Source organism: Corapipo altera, unplaced genomic scaffold, assembly GCF_003945725.1.
Source record: "Corapipo altera isolate COAL_440 unplaced genomic scaffold, ASM394572v1 75, whole genome shotgun sequence".
Classification (NCBI taxonomy): domain Eukaryota; kingdom Metazoa; phylum Chordata; class Aves; order Passeriformes; family Pipridae; genus Corapipo; species Corapipo altera.
In genome coordinates, this window is record NW_020884887.1 from 13,868,992 (window position 1) to 13,892,318 (window position 23,327).

Below are 23,327 nucleotides of genomic sequence, written 5' to 3' on the forward strand. Positions count from 1 at the left end.
CTATGGAATCCTTAATTTGCTTCAATAGTAGGCAAAGAATTTAATAAGTCAGACTCTGTATTAGGCAAATGATGACCAAGACAATTAGCGCAAATTAACGAGGAAAAGTCCCTGTACCCTCTTGAAATGAACAAATCAACATTTTGTCTAAATTTTGACCCATTAAGTGAAAAAATACTTTTTTTTTTTTATTGATCGTTTCATGCCTTTTGGAAATTATTTAAGGGAAATCTTGCATTGACTGATTTCTCTCCCATTTGAGATGCAAACTGCAATAAGACACATAATCTATTACAAATCGGTGATGCCTATTTTCTTCCATTCCTATTTATTGCATCTTATCCCTGTCTTACTGACATATTTCCCCTTAGGAAGAAAGGAAGCGTCTGAGTGCACTAAGGTAGCTGAAGACCACCACTGGTTTCCTGAAAGGACCTGAAAAACATCCACCTTCCTGAAAGGTTCCTGAAAGGACCACCGCTAGTCTCTTTTACTGAAAGCTTACACTGCACATCATGCATTACTCCTGTCCAAAAAGGTCAGAATAAACCCTGGTCTCCCAAGAACTCTTTCAGTATAAATTGTTTTTTAAAGAAACGCCACACAGCCTTTCTAAACTAAGCACTACATGGTGGTACAAGCCAGCTGATACTTAACACTCATGATTTAATTCCGAAAAGCTTTATTTCTAAGTACCAACACCAGCAAGCGCCCTCCCCTTTCCTGTTCCCTGTGGGACATGGTAACGGTGCTCAGGACTATGGAATCATGGAATTGCTGGGGTTGGAGGGCACCTCTGGAGACCATCCACCCCAGGCAGGGTCACCTGGAGCAGGTGACACGGGGACGTGTCCAGGTGGGTCTGGAAGGTCTCCTGAGGGAGGGAGACTCCACGCCTTCCCTGGGCAGCTGTTCCACCCTCAGCCTAAAGAAGTTCTTCCTCATGCTGAGGTGGGACTTCTTGTGTTTTAGTTTATGGCTATTTCTCCCTGTCGTGTCGCTGAAGAGAGCCTGGCATCGTCTCACTGGAGATATTTATGTGCATTAATTACAGGGAGAACGACAAACACTGCGGAGCTGCACAAAGCCATTGGAGACCCGCGTCCCGCCTTGTGCCCCGCAAGGAGCCGGCGCTGGGCACACGGGGACAGGAGGGGCATGCACGGCCACGGCAGCGACCCTGTCGCGGCGGTCCCGCCGCTCCCGCCTCAGGGATGGGAGCAGCCCCGGCAGCCGCCTCCCCTCAACCCCTCACGGGCTCCAGCCCCTCGACCCGCGCGGCCCCTCAGCGCGCACGCGCGGCCCCGCCCGGGCGCTGCGCAGGCGCCGTGCGCTCCCGCGGCGTCCCCCTCCCCGCGGCGGGGCGGGCGGTGACGTCAGCAGCGGCGGCCATTACACGGTGCGGAGCGAGGAGCGGCAGCGCTGCCGCAGCCGGAGCGCCCCGGGCCGGCCCCGTCCCTGAGCCCCGCGCCCGCCGCCCGCCCGCCCTGACGCGTCGCGGCCGCCGCCGCTGTGGGGAGCGCGGATCGCAGGGGCCCGCGGGGCGGTGCGGCAGCAGCAGCCGGTGAGGAGGAGGAGGGAGAAGAAGAAGAGGAGGAGGAGGAGGGGGAGAGCGGGATGGAGGAGAAGGTCTTCACCAAGGAGCTCGACCAGTGGGTGGAGCAGCTCAACGAGTGCAAGCAGCTCTCCGAGGGGCAGGTGAAGAGCCTCTGCGAGAAGGTGAGGGGCTGCGGGGCCGGGCGGGGAGCTGGGGCGGGGGAGGCGGCCGGGCGGGGGGTGCCCGGGCGGGCCGGGGGCGATGCGGGGGCCGGTCCGGTCCGGGAGGGGAGCGGGGCCGGGAGCGATCCGGGAGCCGCTCCGGGCTCGCGGCGGCCGCTCGGCGCTGCCGGAGCCGCGGCCCCGCCTCCCGCCCGCTCAGCGCCTCCTAAAATGGCGCCGCGGCCGCGATGGATCCTCGGGAGAGACCCCCGAGAGACCCCCGGGTAAAACGGTGAATCACCCCCGGAGAGAGAGGGGGCACAATGGGAGTAAAAGCTTGCGGTGATCGGGTGGAAATCACACGCCTTAAAGAGCTGCTGCTTTGATTTTTTTTTTTCTTTTTGTGTTTTTCATGGTATGAATAAGCACCGATACGTTTATAGCTCATTGAAAAATAAACTGGCATCAGGGCTTTGGTTTCTCTGAATGAGGTTCTGGATTTCATGGAATTCACAGAATAAACGTTGGAGATCCTGTTTAAGTAGATGTGGTTTTAAGGTGATGGATGGGAAACATTGGAACTCGGATGTTACAGAGCGCTGTGTTGATTCAGGCATTTGTGGCATAGAAAGGTTGTGAAGCCAGCCCAGGATAGATTGGTTGCCTTTTGGAAATTCAAGAAAAATTTTGTTCTGGTAGCATCCATATGAATTTTCCAATTGGATTCTAGTTCTGGATGTAACTTAATAGCTGAGTGGGGGTTTTTTTGGGTTTTTTTTGTTTTTTTTTTAAATGAGGGTTTTGTGTATTCTTACATTCTTAGACTGAAGGATGGAATATTTGTGAATTGTATGGGAACTGGACATTAAGGAATATGAGGAGTTATCAATGTACTGGGTTCTAAAGAAACCTCCATACTTGCCACAGAAAGTAGTTAAAATATTTTAAATTTGGAATCATGCCTTCAAATACTACACCATGTTGTTTTTGAAGCAAATTGTTTCCAGAGGACTGTCTATGAACCTAATAAAGAACTTTTGGCCAGACGGGTTCTTGCTCCAGTACAGATTTTAGTTCACTTGTATTCCAGCAACTCAACATTTTTTCCATTTGATCCAGGCTGTGTATTTTAAACGGTGCTGCAAGCAAGTGGCAATGTCACTGCCTGGATGTTTCCATGTGCTTCTCCAATGACAGCGGTCCAGCTTCTTCCTTGTATTGCTTTGTTTGAGAGGCGAGTGTTTCACCTGCCATCATCTATAAACTGAAGGGTGCAGAGTCCTGAATCCTGCAGGGGTGGGTGTGTTTTGTGGGGCTGGATGGTGACTTGCAGGACCATGAGGGATATACAAGAAGCTTTCAGTTCGTGGGGGTTTTGGTTCAGTGAGGAGCAGGCATGCCACTAGAAATTCCTTACAGAGGACACAGTAGTCCCAGTCATCATTGTTGCACAAGATGACGTTTTCATTTTTTCCCAGTGAAGAATGGAAATGAGCTTTATTTGTGGATAAATGTGTAATGCTCATCACCAAGATAATGGTAAAGGAGAAAAGAAAGTTGTGTGTCTGCCTGCTGGGTGTTGACATGAGAGACCAGGAGAATGTTTGAGAGAAATCTACCTGAAAAATATCATTTAGTAGCAACGTTCAGGTTGTCTCAGGTTGGGTGTCTGTGAGCAGCTCCAGACCAGAGGTGGCTGTTCTCTGGGTAGTGGGATGGAATTCCCTGTGTGTGCCAGGTGTGGGCTCAGCACTGTGCAGAGATCAGCCACAGCCTGGGGGTGTTACAGAAAGATGACTTGTTACTGGTAACTACAGATGGATTTACTGGGACTCTCTGCCCAGAGTAGTTTAGTTTCTACATGGTTGCTGATGCAGGGAATTGGAAGCAGACCCTTGACATCTGAGTTTTCCATCAGGTTGTCTCTGCCCCTCAAGTGAGAAGCTGTGATTGTGGAAGCAGGGCATGAGCTGAGTTCTGCACCTTCCTGCTGAGGGACAGCACCTGCTTTAAAGTGCTTCCATGTCTCCAGCACTGACTCTCAGAAACCTCAATGAGTTGTGCTTCGTTTGGACTATTGAAGTAGTTTCATGGATGTAATCACACCAAAAGGTGGTGTTTCCACGAATAGCTTAAGTGTCTTAAGGGCAATGCCAAATACAGCTCGTGTTCCAAAGGACAGTAAAGACCCTGCTGGGTATGAACTGTTGTTCTTCACCATGTTTCATTGTAGCTAGGGCTAGTTAAAATAAACAAATAAAATATATCTTTGTGAGAGCTTTTCCCCTGTAACACCGTTGGATGGGCTGATCTCCCTGACTAGTATTTCTTGATCTGCTGGGGCTTCATGTGTGCAGTGTGGTGCCTTTATAATGAGAACAAGCCTAAGGGCTCTCTTGTATTTCAGTATTGATACCTGAAGAACATAACAGCATTTTATGAACATGATAATTAAGTGTGGCCTTTTGTGCATCCCAGTTACTGTCTTGGTGCATCTTACCTCAGCCATGGTTACCTGGGTGATGGTGGTAACTGGGCAGAAATGTCTTTGAAATCTGGGAGTAATTTGTAACCATGAATAATACATAATACATTCACAGATGATTTGAAATAATATCAAGCTCTGAGTGGCAGCTAAATTATTCTGGGCTTAATACATGCTGTGTGTTTAGTGTTAGATCAGTTGAGTGACCGACTGTGTGTGCTTTGCTTCAGCATTTAAGTGTAAGTTCTGAAAAAGTGGTCAAAATATGCCCAGTATAGTTCACTGTTACATGTCAGCAGTGTTTGTCCTGTTAACACTGAGTTGTTTATTGACAGAGGAGAAAGGAAGTCCTTTATTGCCAGGTGAAGGTTTTTCCACTGGCCATTTTGAATGAAAGGATGCTGGTTTGGAATTTCTTTTCCATACATTGTGAGGGCAGAGGGAAATGGTGTTGCCTCCTCACTGGTGCATAGATGGCCTTTATGAGAGGAGGTGGGGGTGTGGTGCATTGCTCAGGAAGGTGGGATGACCGTCTAAAAATGCACAAAGGAATGAGTTGAATTTGTGGATAGTTTCCTTTGGTTATTGCAGAAGGGATCTAGTGCAGGTGGAGGCAGAGGTGTCAGTGTCTCCCCTGGAAACACTAGTTTGTGATTAACTGGGTTTGAGCACAGCATCAGGTTTTTAGAGAGAGGACAGTTTGGTCATACAGCTGTGTAAAGTGTTCAGGGCTCTTGAATTACTGGTGAAATGCCTCTGAATGAGCATTTCTGTGCTGCTAGCCAAAATATTTTTAAACTAAACAAAGGGCTGATACTGGGAAAGGCATTCAAGAAACCTTGATTCAGGCTTTGTCTCCTGCAGTTTTTGATCTGTAACAATGATCTTGGTTACATATGCTTTTTGATTTGTCATCAGTGCTAATTTTCATAGAATAGATATGTTTCTGTGCCATACTGTTCTCTGGTATGTACCTTGTTCATGGTGTATTTTTCTTATTTTTTTTTTCCCTGTTGCAGAATTTTGAATTTGTTTAACACCTGATATTCCAAGTTAGATTTTCTCTAACCAAACAGGCTTGTACCTACTGCAGCTGTGTGAGCTGCTCCAACTTGTGTAGCTTGAGTGCCTTAGTTCTGAGAGGGCAAGTATGTTACTGGTGAAGCTTTATTTTGGGTCAAGAGAAGCCTCTGCAATCAAAGTTCAGTTCCTCCAGTGCATAGGACTGGCATGTTTTGTGGATCTCACTGCTGTGTTTTAAGCTGAGTTGTCTGCCCAACTTCTTTTTCAGACAGAGGCACTTACTCCCTTCTGCCTCCTCTGCTGTTCAGGAGTTACCTTTCTTAGCTGATTATTTTTGACCAGAAGTGAATGTTTTAAACTGTCTCCAGCTGCATTTGCAAGGGCTTTTCCATTAGCTAGCTTCCCATATCCATCATGTATAACTATTCTTCAGACTGATTGTGAAAATTATTATTCCTGTCTGAACTTGCTTTAGATCAGCCAAAAAACCTGCCCCAGCAGAATTCCCTGGTAGTGAGAGTGTCTGTGTGGTGGGCTGTGCAGTGGGCAAGGTGTGTGTCCCTCCACCCTGGCACAAGAGGGAGGTGCAGCACTGCACTTCTGCCTTGCCCCTGCACTGGCTTCTGGATTCTTTACCGAGGGAACCCTTGACCTGCTGCCAGTGGCAGGAGGGCCCCTCTGGAGCTGTTCCAGGGGCTCTGGGAGACCAGAGGTTGGTTTAGAGCTCCTTTGCTGCTGGGATCAAGTCATTGATGGGGGTATGTAGTTACACCTTCCATCTCTGAAGAGTTACAAGTGTAGTGTACAGAGCCTCTTGTAACATTTTAATAACTCTGGTTTCGATTATTCCAGAACATTTTCACCAAAAAAGTCAATCCTTTTATTCTCAGTGTTCTGGTTTGTTGTTGATTTTTTTTTTTCCTTTGTGGTGTTTGATAATATAAAATGGAAATTCTTTAAACAGAAGGCATTTGAAGTGTCAGCCTTCCAGTCTTCTCACCTAGTCCTGATTATACTCACAACACCTTGATGTGCATATGAGAGCTTAGTCCTGTGTGTGCCAGTGATTGTAGCATCAGCAGCTTTCTGCTTTTTTTCAGTTCTAGTAAATTCTGTAAAAATTGAATTGTGCTGGTGGTGAGGTGTTTTGGTTTTGGCTTTTTGGTTTTTAATTACAGCATTAGTTGTGATCAAATAGGAGTGAAAGATATTTGGGTTGTTTTGGGGATAGCTTAAGCTAACAGAAGTAAGCACTCCTAAGTCAGAGCAGGTTTCTATTTGAAAATACCTTCCAGTGCTGGTTAGCTCTGCAGTACCTCTCTTGGGTTTTGACACACGTGCCTGCCCCATCCTCCATCTGGTGTTCTGACTGCACCTCCACCATCACTGTGCCAAGCTGTGGTTGGAGTTGTTGGAGCAAAAGGGTTGAAAACCTTTGGAGTTCATTGCATGAAGCTGGACTTGTGGATATCAGGCACAACTAGTTTGGGAATGGCTTTAGCCTGTTTCTTTTTTTACAACTGGAATGATTCAAAATGAATACAGCTTGTTCTACAGATGGGACTGAAAACAGTGTAAGTGGTCAGCTTCTGCATTACTGCCCTGGCTGTGTTTCTTGGAAGTCCCGTGAGGGGAGGAAGGCATCTGGATTTCCCGAGCTATGTGGCCTCCTATGTTTTGAAAAAGCTTTTCTAGACTTTTTTTAAAATTTAAAATTAAACACGCTAAGATCTTTTATATGAAGCAAAATAACGACATTGAATTTTTTCAGAGAAGCTTCTTCCTTCAACTGCTGATTGTTAAATAGCAATTCCCCTTTCCTTCTCTTATATCTGCATCTGAGGGAAAGAATATTCCATCAGTTAACACTGAGTTTGTAAGACTGCTACCGATTTTTCCAAATGGAAGTGTTGAGGGGACTGTCAGGGCTACGAGTGGTGTCAGTCATTACTTCATAATACAAAGGAATACAGGGTTATTTGGCAGAAGTTCAGTGCTTGCATGCTTTCTTGTAGACCTTCTAGAATTGACAGGAGATAAAGGAAGGTGGCTGTCTCAATCTTAGCTGCAGTACTGGCATTGGGATTGCTCTTCTAGCTGGCTTACATCTTGTATTTAAACTGGTCTCTCTTTGAACCAAACAGAAGAGATGAGAACTGAATGTTTGGATGCTCGTCAGAACCAGAGAGAAAGCAGATCTGTCATCTTCTGTTTCAGTCCTGGCAAAAGAGTATTTTGCTGCTGTGACTTCTCTGTGGATGGAAATCCTGGTTTTACTTACTTTGGAATACTAAATAATTAAATGTCAGCGGGGAGCTTTGTATTTTAATTTTGTTCCTACTTCTACATTCACATTGAACTCCTTAGTGGATTGCCAAGTTCAGCAGAAATCAGTTCCCCATTTGTGTCGTGTGTAATCTGGCTGCTGCCATGGCTTCTTCACAGAAGGGTGATATTGGAGGCTTCATTTACCTAGTTTTGTTTAAAATGTCAGACAGTGAATGAAAATACCTTTTGTTTTAAAAAGGAGTCCACTTTTTGTTGGAACACGTTCTCTTTCCTCCTCAGGTAGAGGGGTGATGGGGGGAAACCTTTACATTGAAAAGCATGGACTCTGCAGAAGAACTTGCTGACTGTAATGGATGACTTTGCTTGGGACTGGAATCTCTTCCAGGTCCTGATGTTTGGCCAGCTAAGACCAGTATTCACCCCAATTAGCTGATCACTGTGCCTTTAGTCACATCCTGTGCACCTTGGCCACAGGAAATCATGGGTGTGGTCGAAGGCTTCGATCTCATCAAAATGTCTTCGTGGTAACTCCCAATAACTATTTCTCTGGGTTACTGTGGGTGCCTCTCATCACACACTTTACTAGACAACGTGGTGGGCTGCAGGTGTGAATTCTGGTCTGCCAAGGGTGACACTTGACCATCTGCAGCCATGGCTTTGGAGCTGTGTTGTCTAATTAAAATAATGGTTGTATTTCCTTTACTGAGTTAGTGGTGATCTTTGGTAAGTGCTTCATAGGGCTGCTTCAAGCATTGATTTACAATTCTACACAGACACGCTGGTGTTCACTGTTTGATTTGGGTCGTGTTATTTTTATTTTATGTGCCCCAGAGTTTTTCAGGGTAGGTGATTGGGCTGAGTTGTCAGAGCTCCTGCTGCAATGTAGGGACCTAAGAAGGGGTTGGAGTAATAAGAAGTATCTGGTATGTTCTGGAAACACAGAGGAATTTGGTTGCAGATTAATTCAGAGGATTTTGCAGAAATGGATCACTTGAAATTAATTCTCTGAGACAAGGTTGAGGTACTCTGCTCAAGAGGGAAACTCGCTTATCCCCAGTGTAGTGAGAGTTGAGAAAGAAAGAAAAGGATGGATTATGGCTTTTGTGGCACTTACAACTCTGAGCCTTAATTTGTGGCACAGAGGATAAAATTATATAGGGAACAGGGGAAATAAGAGAGATGTCTGCATACACACAACGCCTGCATCTCATGAAGTATGTTGTGAGGCTCTGAAAATCATACTGTAGTAACTTTAGTAGTCATAAGGTTTTTTAAATTCTCATCCATGGCTGTTCATTCACTTGGATCTTGCATTGTCTTAAAACATGAAGCTGATCTTTGTGTTTTAAGAACAGTGCTTTGCATAGATGTGCTTTGTAAACAGAGGCACCCAAACAGTGTGGTACTGTTCCACTGGCCCTTTAGATGCTGTGCAGCAGGCCAGGAACAGTTTAATTCTAAACCACTAGGTTTTAGGTATTTTTATGCAGTGCTACTTGCTTTACAGTAAAGTGAAAATGCGCTGTTTTCTTGTGTGTTTAAACCAATATTGGTTTTAATCCTGTTGTGCTTTGTGATCATACAAGTTGTCTTTTTACAATGTCAGCAAAATGACTGAGCAAGTCAGAATGAACTCCAGTTACTGTGACTAAGCTGAAGTGTATTTGATGTGTGCTTATTGTGTGAACTTTGAAATTGTTCTAAGTAAAATACGTGACTTTCCACCTCATCAGTAGTGTTGTGACAGCATTGCCCTTGGTTCTTATGCTCTCCTTGTGCAACTGTGCTGCACAGCTGCATGGTTTTTTGCATTAGACTTTATTGATGCTTGGATGTAAAATCAGCATTTACCAGCTTGAAGTAATGTGTTCTCTTCATCTTACTCTGTATCTGTTTGCACTTGATTTTGAAATCTGAGAAAAAATAGTTGGACTGATTTGGAGTTTAGGGTCTTACAACTGTAATGTAGTAGATTGTTGGTAACAAGTTTTTGCTTAAGTTAATTAATCTCTAAGTTGTAGGATATCACCACAAGTCAAACTTCTGTGGTGTGGGGTACTCACAAGGGTTGAAGGTGTACAGATTATAAATAATGCTAAGAGTTGCTAAGAACTGAAAAAAGGCTGAAATACAAAAGAATAAATGTCCAAGAAAAATCTGTTTCAAAATTTCAGTTTGTGCTGGTGATAGACAATGAAACCTGGACATTTCAAAATGTTGATGTCAAAATACTGCAGTGTGTTGCACTGTTATCCTTTGTGGCAATAAGTCACTGAGTTTTTGAAGTTCAAGGGGTTGTGGGTGTGCTTCTTTCTTAGTTCACTTTTGTGAGATGATTGGATCAGTTGTTTTTTGCCTTGTGCTGAAGGATGCTGAAGATTGCTCTGCTGCTTCCTTTCCATGAGGAAGTGCAGGAGAACTGCTGGTGGGAAGTCCATCTGTTGGAGGGGAGGATGGGCAGGGAGGGAGTTGTGTGATGTGGCTGAGTAAGTAGCATCATCATGGATCTGGCAAAAGGATCAATAGAGGGAGTGGAACTGGGTGAGGTTGCACAGGGTGGTGTGTGATCCAGTACAGGGTCAGGGGCACAGAGAGTGCAGTAGTGATGTTAGTGAGCACTTCCCTCTGTGAAACTGGAGTCTTCCATGTGCTGCTGTCTTACCAACTTGGGTTCCTTCCATAGGAACGAATGTGGAAGTTTGGGGTCAGGTTGATGGACTGCTTGTTGGTGGCTTGTTTTCAGGATGTTACTTTTCCCATGTTCAGCTCTGCCAAAGCTCTTTTCTGGAGTGCTTAAACACTTTAGTGTGTGCCACTGTTAATGTTATGGGACATAAAGCTGTAAATGGACTAAGCAGTTGGTAACACAGTATTGCATGAAACTGGGTTTAGAACATGGAGATGTTGGAATCCCTGCACCAGCATTCCTCCACTGCAGGATTTTAAATAGAGATTGCTGTTCTGCAAGTTGACCTGGAACAGTCTTTTTCCATCAGAGTAGCTGTCTGAGTTATCTACGTGTTTGGTCACGTGAGTATCTGAGTGATTTAATATTTCAGAAACCAAGGAAGCAACAACTCCATGGCTGAGAAGTTCTGCCATTCTCATCTCAGTCAGCACAAACCCTGCATACCTTTGATGAAAAATGAATGCTGCATTCTTTGTGCAGTGCTTCAAGTGTGTTAAGAAAATACAGTGGGAGAAGCAGTCTAATTAAAGAGTAGGGTTTTTTATTGGGGTGCTATAAGCATCTGTAAGATTCTCTGTCAGAAGGATAAAGCTAAAGCTTCTGAATGTAAGAGCGTATTAGAAGAGGCTAAAGCTGTTAAAACACCTTCAAAACATCCGGTGAGTGTCACTGCATTAAAATGAACTTAAGTCAGGCTATCTTAAAATAAATCTACACTTTTAGCATCTACCACAAGCCAGCAATGACCTATCTTTAGTAGGAGGCACAGCACGAGTGGAAACTGTCACAGGGGGGTTGACTTCTGTTGTAAATATGTCTGTAAATGAGTCTGCAGAGTGGTTCCAGCCTGGGCTGCTGCTGGAGCATCTAAAGCTCTGTGCTGTGCAGGGGGCTGAACCACGCTGCACTCTTCCATTTCTCTGCAGTGTTCAGGGAAACATTTCATGTTCCATCTCATGAACCTCCACCATTAAACTGTGTGGTGCTTCTGTCTGAAGTGGTGACCGTGGTGGTCAGCCAGGATGATGTGAGGGGACAGTGAGACCGCTTTTGGGTGGCAGAGTCAGCCACTGTCTTGGGTTATAGACCAGAATACAGTTTTTTGTCATTCTGAATAGGAGCACTGAGGGTTGAAAAGCAGGGAAATCTTTTTGTAGATGGTAACTTGTAAACTTGTTACTATTTATATTTCTAATACCTTCTTGATTTAGAAAATTATTGTGGCATGTGTCTGGTGACTGTTCTGAGAACAAACTGTAACAACTGTCTTTGGCTATTTTAAAATTACCTTTCTGATGCTATATTTAGCCTGTGCTGCTTCATACAGATTGCCTTTGTCTGCAACTTCTATGTACAAAATTCTGTGGGGAAAAAATGGTGATGACAAAGATGTTTCCCAGTTTTGGTTTATAAGGACACAACTTGATGTTACTAGTCTGTGTTTAAACACAAAACTTGTTGAGAGAGCTTGTGCAGGTAATTACCTGCTCTGTAATTGCTGGTACCAGTGAGGGCTTATGTTCTCATTCTGCTTCATGTAGGACTCACTGCCTTTGTGAGTGAGCTGGTGTCTGTGCAGATGGATGTCAAGATGTTGGTAGTGTTTTGGCCATGTCTTAAGTTTGGGCTTTTGGAGGACGTTGGCAGGATTTTTAGATTTAATTTTTCCAAATACTTACAAACTTTTTTAAGTTCCAGCAGTGATGATAATTTTTTTATGTTTTTGTAGACAGTCTGAAGTTTCACTGAAGTTGGAAATCACCTCTGAAATACTATCCTCAAGGAGAGAAAACCCCCACCAAACTAAATTTCTGTTGCTAATACAGGGCTGCATAAAGCAAAATATTATTTTAAGTAAAGGGGAACTCTTATCTCAAATGCCTCAGACAAGGAAGGGACAAGAGTTCCTAAAGAGAGCAGGTAGTAGAGAGCAGGAAGTGGTAGAGTGTGCTTTGAATGAAACAACTGTTCATAGACAAACTCACAATGAATGTGGTTTTTGTTTTGTAGGCTAAAGAAATTTTGACAAAAGAATCTAATGTACAAGAAGTGCGATGTCCAGTCACAGTCTGTGGAGATGTCCACGGACAGTTTCACGACCTCATGGAACTTTTCAGAATTGGAGGCAAATCACCAGACACAAACTATTTGTTTATGGGGGACTATGTTGACAGAGGCTATTATTCAGTGGAAACAGTCACATTGCTTGTAGCTCTTAAGGTAACTTTTCTTCTCAGCTGCACAGTTCTGTATAAACATATGTAATTACTCTGCTGACTGCACGTAATATTTATTATGATTTTCACTACGCTGGTATTAGAGGTACACAAACTGACCTGTTGGCTGTCTTTAGTTTTCTAAGTCACTCCTTAAAATAAATTAATGTTCAATGCAAGCCTGAGCTTTATCTAAAATGAGTACTTTTTACTTGCCTAAGTAGCAGTCTTTAAGAATTTGCTGGGAGAGATCAGCTTAATGCCCAGTTATACTGAAGTCCACTAGTAATAGTAAATATAATTTGCAATTAATCCCAGAAGTATTTGGCAGTTAAAAATTATTCCTTTTTTTTCCCCTCAAAGGCTAAAGGTGAACCTTAATCTTAAGAAGGGCTTGGGTTTAATTGCTTTATTGATGGGGATTGAGGGCTGCAGATTGTGGTTTTGGGAGGACACAGGTGTTTGATGCCTCTCACATGCACTGTTGTGTTTAGGTCCGTTACCGTGAACGCATCACAATCCTCCGAGGGAACCACGAAAGCAGGCAAATCACACAAGTATATGGGTTCTATGATGAATGTTTAAGAAAATACGGAAATGCAAACGTTTGGAAATACTTCACAGACCTTTTTGATTACCTGCCTCTAACTGCCTTGGTGGATGGCCAGGTATGTTGACATCTGACAGAGTTAAATGTTGTTGGTCGTAAAGGGAGCTCCTAACACTGCGTTCTGTCAGCTCTCAGTTGCAAAGGAATCTTGTGCAGATTTTCTCCTGATCATTTATTCTAAACCATTATAATTGCGCTCATTAAATAAATAAACTTCATATGTCTGAACTCTTGCAGATTTTCTGTCTACATGGTGGCCTCTCTCCATCGATAGATACACTGGATCACATCAGAGCACTTGATCGCTTGCAGGAAGTTCCCCACGAGGTACTGAAAAATCATTTTCTAAACCAATGAGTTTCATGATTCAGCATGTGTTGGGTGGTTGGGTTCACAGGCTGAAAATGAAATTCAGATCAGCTTAGCAATGAGAAAGTGCCTGTCTTCCTGTTCTGGGTTTTTGAAGGAAAGGTGAGGGACACCTGCCTAAAGAAAGAAACATATTAAGTCTCAAAACGTTGCTGCAACAAGTTGCGTGGGAGGGGAGTGTGTGCAAGTTTTTTGTGGGTTTTTTTGGTATTTTGTACTTCACCTCTGAAACATCATCTGCATCTCTTACAGGGTCCGATGTGTGACTTGCTATGGTCAGATCCAGATGATCGTGGTGGCTGGGGAATTTCTCCTCGAGGTGCAGGTTATACATTTGGACAGGATATTTCAGAAACCTTTAACCATGCCAATGGCCTTACGTTGGTTTCAAGAGCTCATCAGTTGGTAATGGAGGTGAGCAGGACATCCTGTGTGCTCTAACCCTGAATTCTGTGCCTGGTCCATTAATTCTCTGTGTGCCAGAGGTGTGCATGTGCTGCTGTCACAACTGGTGGTCCAGCTGAGAGTCTTCTAGAAACTTGACCTTGACAGTCTTGATGTGCTACTGAAAGAGCTTCTCAGTTTGACAGTGGGATAACCTTTATTTTGGCCTTTTCTTCTGAAAATTTACAGTAATGTCCCAAACCAGGCTTCAGTACTAGATGTGGCATTGCTTTCTGTGTAGATAAAAAGGTTCTTGAATATGTGTTCCTTGAAAAAAGATGGTTTTTTTCTTTTTATCCTACATGTGTGCTTTTGCTGTCAGTCTGTAGTTATCTCTGGCAGTTCAGATCCTTAAATGTATGTCTGGATTCTGGTTTTGGTGATCACAGCTGAAGGTTCAGAGTAGATTGTGTGCTTCAGAATTGCTGTTTTAACTTTCTAACACTAATGCAATGGCAAATTCTTGCTGCTTTGTTTTGTTTTGTTTAACTCACATCTACTAGTAAGAAGCAACCTGTGAAGGCCAAAATTCCTTTTTCTCTCCAGAAGTGAAATAAAGACATGGCCTTACCCTTATTTAAAATGACCCTACAAGTGCCACTTAGGGCTTTGCACATGAAAAATTCGATGAGTAGTCAGGTGGTTACATGGGGTACAACAAGTGAACTTGACTGTCATAATTCTTTTTTCTCCCTCTGCAGGGGTATAACTGGTGCCATGATCGGAATGTAGTAACAATTTTCAGTGCTCCAAACTATTGTTACCGTTGTGGCAACCAGGCTGCAATTATGGAACTTGATGATACTCTAAAATACTCCTTGTAAGTATGTTTAAAAATGAGAATTATATTGCCTGTGGTTTTAAGATAGTTGTTGTAGCAAGTTATTTAATTATTGTGTTAAGGTATGGGGGTTTTTTTTCCTCCTCTGTGCTCTTTGGAGGTGCAGTGAGTGTGGAATTGTTGGGTTAGTAACATTTAAAGTCTTGGAGTCAAATGTCTGGGACAATTGTTGAGATCTTCTCTGTCAGAATAAAGTGAGACTCCTCATTTTTGTTTTGTATAACTAATTGGAGTTTAATGAATTACTATGGAGGTATGTGATTTGAGAGTAGGAGTAGTCTGTCACATCTGAGGTAATGCCCTCCTGTAGGTCTAGGCCAAGAGACTTCTGGAATCTTTGAATTCTTCAGATGTTGGGATATCAGCTTTTCAAGTGAGGTTTCTAATTAACTACCACACCAACAACTTTACTAGTAAAGTCTTCAGTAATTGTCAAAGAGCTTTTTACCCCATTTAACTTTCTAATATATGTTAATGTTTAACCAGCTTGAGTCTTAAAGCTAAAATTAATCTCTCTCCAGACCTTTTAGTAAGCGGAGTTTTAAATGTGGAGGTGATAAGTACATACTGATAGGAGGGGTGGAAGAGGTTGAACGCTTGGTCTGGAGGACTTCAGTTGGGTGGTAAAACTTGGAAAGACTCACCTGGGGTAAGCTCAGGGATGGAAGGTACCTGAGTGGAGGCTGAGCCCTCTTGTCTCACTGCTGTGTGCTCTCAGTTTGCAGTTCGACCCGGCGCCGCGCAGAGGGGAACCGCATGTGACCCGCCGCACCCCAGACTACTTCCTGTAAAGAGATTTTAGACCTGTACAGTATTGCCATGAACCATATGTTGACCTAAAGAAAATGGGAAGAGCAACAGTAACTCCAAAGTGTCAGAAAATATTTAACATTCAAACTTTGTTTTCACATGGACCAAAAGACGTGCCATATTCAAATACAAAGCCTCTTGTCGTCAACAACTGTGACCACTTTAGAATGAACCAGTTCATTGCATGCTGAAGCAACATTGTTGGTCAAGAAACCAGTTTCTGGCATAGCGCTATTTGTAGTTACTTTTGCTTTCTCTGAGAGACTGCAAATAATAAGATGTAGACATTAACACCTCGTGAATACATTTAACTTTCCATTTAGCTATAGCTTTATTCAGCATGACTGTAGATAAGGGTAGCAGCAAACAATCATTGAAGCTTAAAGAACATTTTTAAAATAAGTACCAAGGCCTCATATTTGTTCTGAAACTGTTTGTTTGTTTTATTTTCAGGGAATACTGTTTAATTTAATTGTATTGATTTTTTTTTTGTCTGCACTCAGTTCCCTTTTCCACTCTGCCCTACCATATTGTCCCTTGTAATTGTCCAAGGATAGTGAATTACTTTGAACAGAACTGTTTTTTTCTGTAAAACAATTGTTACTGCAGGACAGAGCTGCAGTGTTTTTCATAATAAACTTGTGAACTAAGTATGGAAAAATGTCAAAATCCTAATTGCATCTCAGGTCAACTGTGGTTTAATAAACTAACATGGAGCTGGATGGGTTTTATAAACTTGCATAGAAATTTCCACCTGAAGTAACTAAAACTGAGGTGATCTGGAGTGTGCTGGAAAACTCTGACCTTTTGAATCCTGGGCCTGTGTCTTGCAGCTGAGAACAGCTCACTGGTTACTCACATGTTGCTCTTTCCCTCTTGGTGCTCTACTGAAATACTCAAAAATGGAAGAATATAGGATCATTTAATTGATTGTGTGGCTTATTTTCAAGTGTAAATCTAAGTTTGAGTCATTTACAATGTAGGTGCTAATACTTAAAATCATTTTTCTGAAAAACTTAAGAATAAAACCAGTTTTCTAAATATTAAAGGAAACAATGTGAAGTTTAGTGCTACGTGTATTGCCCAAATAGTGGTATGTGGGTTATGTTAACTTCTGTTCAAATATTTCCTTTCTACTGACTTCTTTCAGAATTAGAATCCCAATTTGATAATTTTGTTCAAAACAGAATTTCAAATTTTATGCCTTCTTAAAGCTTGTGCTTGAAACTTCTTGGACATGTCGAAAAGACACACTGGGCTGTTGGCTTTATAGAGAACTCTTCATATTGTTTGAACCTTTAAATTTTTTGGGCACAATGTAGATTCTGCAATAACATGGAGGTTTGTTTTGTACTGCTTGTTTCTAAGGGAATGCACTGAAATTTTGCAGATTTCCAGCTCACCTGGAGGCCTGGTCCTAGACATGCTTTTGGGGGCTTTCTTGCTTTTCTGAAAAGCTGAAGGCCCACTTTAATTCTTTACCTTGCAAAAAAGGTGCTGCATTTCACAGTGTTCCTTCATCCCCTTTCAGAAAGGCTCAAGGGGTTGCTTTTCCTTCAGCAGAATCTCAGCCTCGTGTCATAGGTTGGGTTCCAAATGGCTGCTGGGGAGCTCAGTCTGCTGCAGTTTCATCTCTTACTGGAAGAAGTGCATGCTAAAAATAAGTGCATTTGAAGTGGCTTTTTTTAGTGTATTGGGAGCTTTTGCTTTGATTGCTTTTGAAAACCAGTCCTTTGCTGTGGAGAGCGGTTCATGCTCCATTCCTGTCGCTTGCCATCCGTGTGTAGATGGGACTGTGCTTTCATTGACACCATTCCTTCAAGAGGAATGTCTTTGCCCTATTTTCTGTTTTCCTTGTTGCTTTAATTGGTGTGACTCATCTGCTCTGAGCCCCTTCCTTGCTTCAGTTTCTGTACACAAATCCAAGTGCTTGTTAGTAAAGTCCATGGACAATGTTGGAGTCACTCCAGTTTTTGTGCTTTCCCCAAATTACGCTGTGAGGGTCTGTGTGAAGATTCCTTTGAGAAAACCACATTGTGAGCGAAAACTGGTTACCCTGCTGGAGTACTAACCAGCTAAAAGCATGTTGGGAAGATTCAAGAGGAGAAAGAAAACTTCAAATGTCAGTAATTGGTGTTTGATTTCTTGGTAGCTGATCCATTAGTTCACCTGAGCAAGGCTTCCTTCACTTCAGCCTGTGAGGACAGTGGCTGCAGAGAAACGAGCATTATTGGGGTTTGTCCTTGTTCTGGAGATCAGTGGTGATTCCTGTGTCACTACAAAGACTGATGGATTCCAAGAAATGCACAATAGTAGCTGAGAATCCCAGATTGTGGTAGTTCAGTGTTCAAGCAGGAATGTTACAACCAGGGCTGACACTGGGGTTTGGATTTGAGAATGAAATTACTTTTCTATGAACCACTTTAAAGACTTTCTCCTCCTTCTTTCTCAGAACTTGGCCAGAGGCAGGAGAATCCTGGTGGACAGAGGGGGGTGGGTTTGGGGTTTTCCCTGTTGTGTTTTGCTTTAGACGTTTGGCCATATCAGCTGGAAGTGAGCACTCTGCACTGGTGGAGACCTGTCCTGAACTAGGAGGCCATTAAATCAATAGCCAAATCACGTTCCTGCGTAGGAAAACATTTAAGTAACTTTGTTTTTGAAAGGAAGAATGAGACAGATTTGGACAGATTTGAAGTGTATAGATTTGCCAGGGTTTTTTCTTCCTTCACCCTCTTTCTGCCCTTTCTTCTGCCTCTTCCCACCCTGTGCTTTGTTCCCTCTTGCTCGTGGCCTCCCTGGGGATCAGGGCTGGCTGCTGCCACAGCCCCTGCTGGTCTGTGACTGAGCTGCCTCTGGAGATGGATGTTTCTCCAGGGTAACCAGTGTCTGTGACTGTCACCTCCTGCTCATGTATGATTGTTTCTAGCTGCTGACGCTTCCATACACACTCAGTATCCCAAGTGCTTGGGCAGTGTTACCTGGTTTAGATCTGATAATACCTTGGAAAGATACTGGATACATGGGAGAGGGAAGACAGAGCATTACCTCCTCCTTCCCACGTGTCTGGGTGGTAACAGAACAAATTCTGCCCTGGGGAAAAGGTGGTGAGGGGACACCCCTCTGCTGAAAGCTGAGACATTTCACCTGCCTGTATCTTAGTCTGGTTACTGTCAAAATCCATCTGGAAATAGAGAAAAAACTGCTGAGAGCTGCCAAGGCCTGCCAATCCATGTTCCAGGGGAGGGGAGTTTTGTTTTTGTAGTAGTCAACTGAAATACTGAAAGGCATTTTCATAAAGCAGTTGTGGGTTAAGAGCCTGGGACAAAGTCTTGGACAATTTAAAAATTCAGCCTCAGTCTTAAAGGTAAAGAATTTCCTCCTATACAAGACAAAACCAACCTTGTTACGCAAGGGCTGGGTTTATTTTGGGCCTTTTTTTCATAGTTCAATAAACACATTCATCTGTTTTTCCCCTCTCACCCCTTTGTTTCCTTAGTAATACTGGAGTGCAGTTCCTGCTGTTGGAGAAGCTGTGACCTCAGGAGGGGGCTGAAGGATAAATGTTCATTCAGGAAAAATGGTCTGTAAGAAGAGGCAAGTGTGATCACAGCTTTGAATTTCAGATTAAATACTTCTCCAAGTTCAGTGAGTTGAAGGTGTGGCCCCACTCCCCACCTCCTTATGCACCTGTCACATACTCATTTATCACTTGAGTTGCTGCCTGTTTTCTCTGAATGCAGAGCACTCACTGAAACTCGAGTGTGTTTTAGGAGTTGTTGCATAAGTTAAAGCAAGTTTTACCCAAGAGGAGTGGCTTTTTAGTGTTCCATGGTTTTTGGCAGCCATGTGTGTGGTTTCCACGAGATTGGATTTTGGAGCCAAATGCAAGCAACGATTTTTGAAGCCCTGTGGAAGGCATTGGGTGCCTTCTGTGTGCTACAGCAGTCTCAACATGGAGTATTGGTGCTCTGCAAGTTCAGAAGGTTGGAAACAGGTAGAGAGCCAAGTAAAAGTCACACTGAGCTGTATAGAAATCTTTCAGTACCCATGAACACACCAGCAAAGCCCTGCAGAGTCAGCAGTTCATGAGTCAGCCTTCTGTGGTTTTACAAAAAGTTATTTCAGTGCTCTAATTCATTTGGCTGTGTTCCTTTTTGGATGGGAGTAAAGGCAGGCTGCTCTCTTGAGCAAGGGACCAGAGTGCTTTGGCATATGGACAGGAAAAAAAGGCTGAAACAACACTTTAGGTTTGAAATTAAGCAGTGCTGCATGCTTTAGCCTTTTAAAACCTGTGCTGCAGCTTAAAAGCTTTATTCTCTTAAGATGGGTTGAACTACTGATCTCTTAATTAATCTCTGGTGAACAGAACTGTTTTGGGGTGGGAATTAAACTGATTGCTGCTGGTGTATAAAACATTAGTTGGTAATAGTACCTGGGACTGGTGATGGAGCATCCTGGATGAAAACTTGCAGGAAAATGATTGTGAGGAGAAAACTTTCCTTTTTGCAGTTCCTCATATCATTGCACAAGGTTGTATAAATTGAACTAAACCTTTGCTATCTGGTTGTCTTGACTTCTGTGTTCATTGTCAGATTTCTCCCCAACCACATCTGGATTTTTGGAGGTTGGGTGCTTGGGGCTTTTTTAATTATTTGTTTCATTAAATCTATAACCGGTTTTCTGGATTATGCATTTAAAACCGAGAGCGCTGAACTGTCAAAGAGGAATGTGACTTGTTTACATTGCTAATTGCATGATCGATTGGGCTGAAAGGCTTTAGGCTGGCTCCCAACTGCCTCTATTTTTCAGGAGTTTAAAAAAACACCCCCCCCCACACACCCCCAGCCTAACCATAAACCTTGTGGGAAACCCTTTATCGCGGCAGTCGGTGCGGGAGTGGGCAGTGACTGCTGCTCTCTTCCTTGTTTTATAAGGAAAAAGGGGGGGCCCTGGAGAAGCCCTGTCTGGGAGGATCCTGTGGTGGTTCATTCCACGCTTGACCCACTTTCCAGGCAGCTCTGCTCCTTTTCCAGCGCCGTATTGTCCTCGGGGAAGAGGAGCACAGCCGGCTGCTGCTGGAGCTGGGACCGTGCCCGGGGGAGGGAGGGGGTGCCACAGCTTCCCGGGAGAGAGAGAGAGGCTGGGGATGGGTTCTCTGACTGTCTGGTCATGAGTTTATCCAGCTTTAGCTCAGCCGTGTCAAAATGTTACAGGACGGCCCCTTTTCCCCTGGAATCTCTTTTAAAAATGCTTTGAATTAGCCTGACTTCTGAAACACACTATCTTTATTCCCATGGACTTTGAAACCTCAAAGCAACTGCTCGTTATCATCCGTGGCGTCAGAGCCAGCCTGGAATCTGCTTTTTGGACTTTGAACAGCTCCAGGGTTGGACACTAGTGCCAGGCAGCCCTGTAGAGCCAGCACCGTTCCCTTCCCCTCGTGCTTATATCAAGGATATATCAAGGATATTCACAGTTCTATGCGTTACCACTTAACGTCGTTCTTAAGGCCACATACAGCGAGCCTGCGCTTCTCCCGGAGTTCTTGGAATGCTCGGGAGCGCATCTCCCGGGGCTGACTGAGCTCCCTCGGAGCGAGCCCCGGCGCCACCGCGTGGCACTGCCCGGCCTGCCCTGACCCTCTGCTCAGGCGAGGCTCTCACAAGCGCTGTCTCCGGGCTGGGCTCCTCTGGAACGGTCCAGATGATTTCAGAGGATGCCAAGGCACAACTGGTACAAAAATCACTTTAAAGTGTGCGGAGGTGGAGGGAGGATGAGGTTAGGAAGTAGATGCTGCAAATAGGTTTGAGGTAGGTGTTTCTATTTTTAGTCTTCCCCCTTCCCCCTTCATCTTTAGTTTTTTAAACTATCTTGAATCCCTGCAGTTATGTAAGGGGAATGTGAGCAGAGTTAGAGGAAGAAACAGAAGCTGATAATGAAAAAAAGCCAGTTGCTGTCTGCATGGCAGAATTTGGTTGTTGGGTTTGGTCAGTCCATTGGTGTCTATTTTGCTCTCATGAGACCCCACCTGCATTGCTGGGTCCAGCTCTGGGACCCCCAACAGCAGGAGGATGTGGAGCTGCAGAGGAGGCCACTGAGATGCTCCGAGGGCTGGAACCCCTGTGCTCTGGAGCCAGGCTGGGAGAGCTGGGGGTGCTCACGTGGAGAAGGCTCCAGAGAGACCTGAGAGCCCCTGCCAGGGCCTAAAGGGGCTCCAGGAGAGCTGGAGAGGGACTTGGGACAAGGGGGAATGGCATCCCAGTGACAAAGGGCAGGGTTAGATGGGATATTGGGAAGAAATTCTTCCCTGTGAGGGTGGTTAGGCCCTGGTACAGGTTGCCCAGAGAAGCTGTGGCTGCCCCTGGATCCCTGGGAGTGTCCAAGGCCAGGTTGGACAGAGGTTGGAGCAGCCTGGGCTAGTGGAAGGTGTCCCTGCCCCTGGCAGGGGGTGGAACTGGATGGGCTTTAGGGTACCTCCCAACCCAAACCTTTCTGTGACTGATTCTATGGCCTGGACTCTCACCCAAGTGCTGGGCTCTGCCACCCACCATCTCATGCTGCTGGGATACAACGGGAATGAAAAGTGACTCCTTCTCAAGGATGCTGCTGCAACACAAGTTTTAATGAAGTGGAAATGCAATAATTAGCTTTTCATATAATTAGCTTTTTCAGATTTGTACTGAGAACAAGAATTTTCCTCTTCTGCCACTGCATTGTTGCAAGGCTGCTTTAAGCAACAGTGGCACAGGCCTTTGAGCTCAGTGGTGTCTTCCTGCCATCTCTCTCACATGAATAATTCTGATGTTTTCTGGTTTTACAGTGAACCAGTCACTTCAATTCTTTTCAAACTTGTTGATGTGGCTGCTTGTTTTAAAAAAAAAAGTTCCTTATCTTTTGTATTCCTGGGGGGAGGGGAGGAAGAGGATTTTTGCAGCATTCTCCCCTAGATGTAGATGAGGTTCTGGTTCAGATTCCATGGTTGTACCTGGCTCAGGGAACCTCTCTCTGGTTCAGAGAATCCAGGCTGAGTTCTGTGCAGTTTCATGGAGCAAAGCTGAGCCCTTTCAAGCCTGATTGTCATTAGACCTTGACAATCCCATGTCACGCTTGCGGTATTGAAAAATAATCAGTGTGTTATCTCCATAGTCTCTAAATCACCAGCAGCAGCAGCAAAAAAAAAAAAAAAAAAAGAAAAAAGGTAGTTTCTCAGTCAAAGTGGAATGTGAGGTGTTCTGAGGGGCGGGAGGCTCTGTGATTTTTGCCTGAGAGAAGCAGCCAGGAAGGGAATCCGGGGCTGTGGAGCCGGGGCAGGGCTGCGTTCGGGAGCTGCTCCCCCCGCCCGGCGCGTTCAAACCCCTTCCCCCGCTCAGCCGGCTGAGCCCCAGCCCGGGGATGCTGCCAGTATGTAGGTCAGAGCTCTTCTGGATCTGATTAAGCGTTAAACCAAGCTCAGTTGCTCCAATCTTTTCAGGTATTTGCTTTAGTGTTAAGCTTCCCCCTCCCTCGCCTGCGTTCGCAGCGGTTTTTACCTCAGTTGCGGCGTCCCCGTGGCCGACACACGGCGCGATTCTCTGCGCTCAGGGGGGCGATGCTCGGATTGAGGATTATTTTGCGTTACAGTCGTTACCTACAATTGAAATCGGGCCGGCCCTTTGCGGAACAATCATGTTCTCTGCCTCGCAGCTTTAGCCAAGGACGGGTTTTTTGTGCCATTAACGCTGCCGTGCAGGCAGCACTCGGGCTATCGGCGCCGCAGCAGCTGCTCTTGCAGGGCAGATAACGGGAGGCATCTGGAGCGCCGGGGAGGTTCTTTGTACGATATGTGGGGCACAGCGGGAGGTGCCGTCCCGGCA

At 44.5% G+C, this 23,327-nt stretch overlaps 1 protein-coding gene across 1 annotated transcript; it reads left to right on the forward strand.

Annotated features, from left to right (window-relative positions):
* The first annotated feature begins 1,383 nt into the window (after positions 1-1,383).
* PPP2CA (protein phosphatase 2 catalytic subunit alpha) lies at positions 1,384-19,123 on the forward strand. The gene is made up of 8 exons (XM_027643328.1): positions 1,384-1,719; positions 12,195-12,404; positions 12,895-13,068; positions 13,248-13,337; positions 13,632-13,793; positions 14,525-14,643; positions 15,383-15,451; positions 18,971-19,123. Exons 1-8 carry the CDS (start codon positions 1,618-1,620, stop codon positions 19,008-19,010), a joined length of 966 nt encoding a protein of 321 aa, XP_027499129.1. The 5' UTR covers positions 1,384-1,617; the 3' UTR covers positions 19,011-19,123.
* The last annotated feature ends 4,204 nt before the right edge of the window (positions 19,124-23,327 follow it).

What these genes read in the sequence shown, in the direction of transcription:
- PPP2CA (XM_027643328.1), top strand. Translation starts at nt 1,618, where the DNA reads ATGGAGGAGAAGGTCTTCACCAAGGAGCTCGACCAGTGGGTGGAGCAG. An exon ending in CATTGCTTGTAGCTCTTAAG is followed by an intron (nt 12,405 to 12,894) that starts GTAACTTTTCTT and finishes TGTTGTGTTTAG; the next exon opens with GTCCGTTACCGTGAACGCAT. An exon ending in CGCACCCCAGACTACTTCCT is followed by an intron (nt 15,452 to 18,970) that starts GTAAAGAGATTT and finishes TTGTTTCCTTAG; the next exon opens with TAATACTGGAGTGCAGTTCC.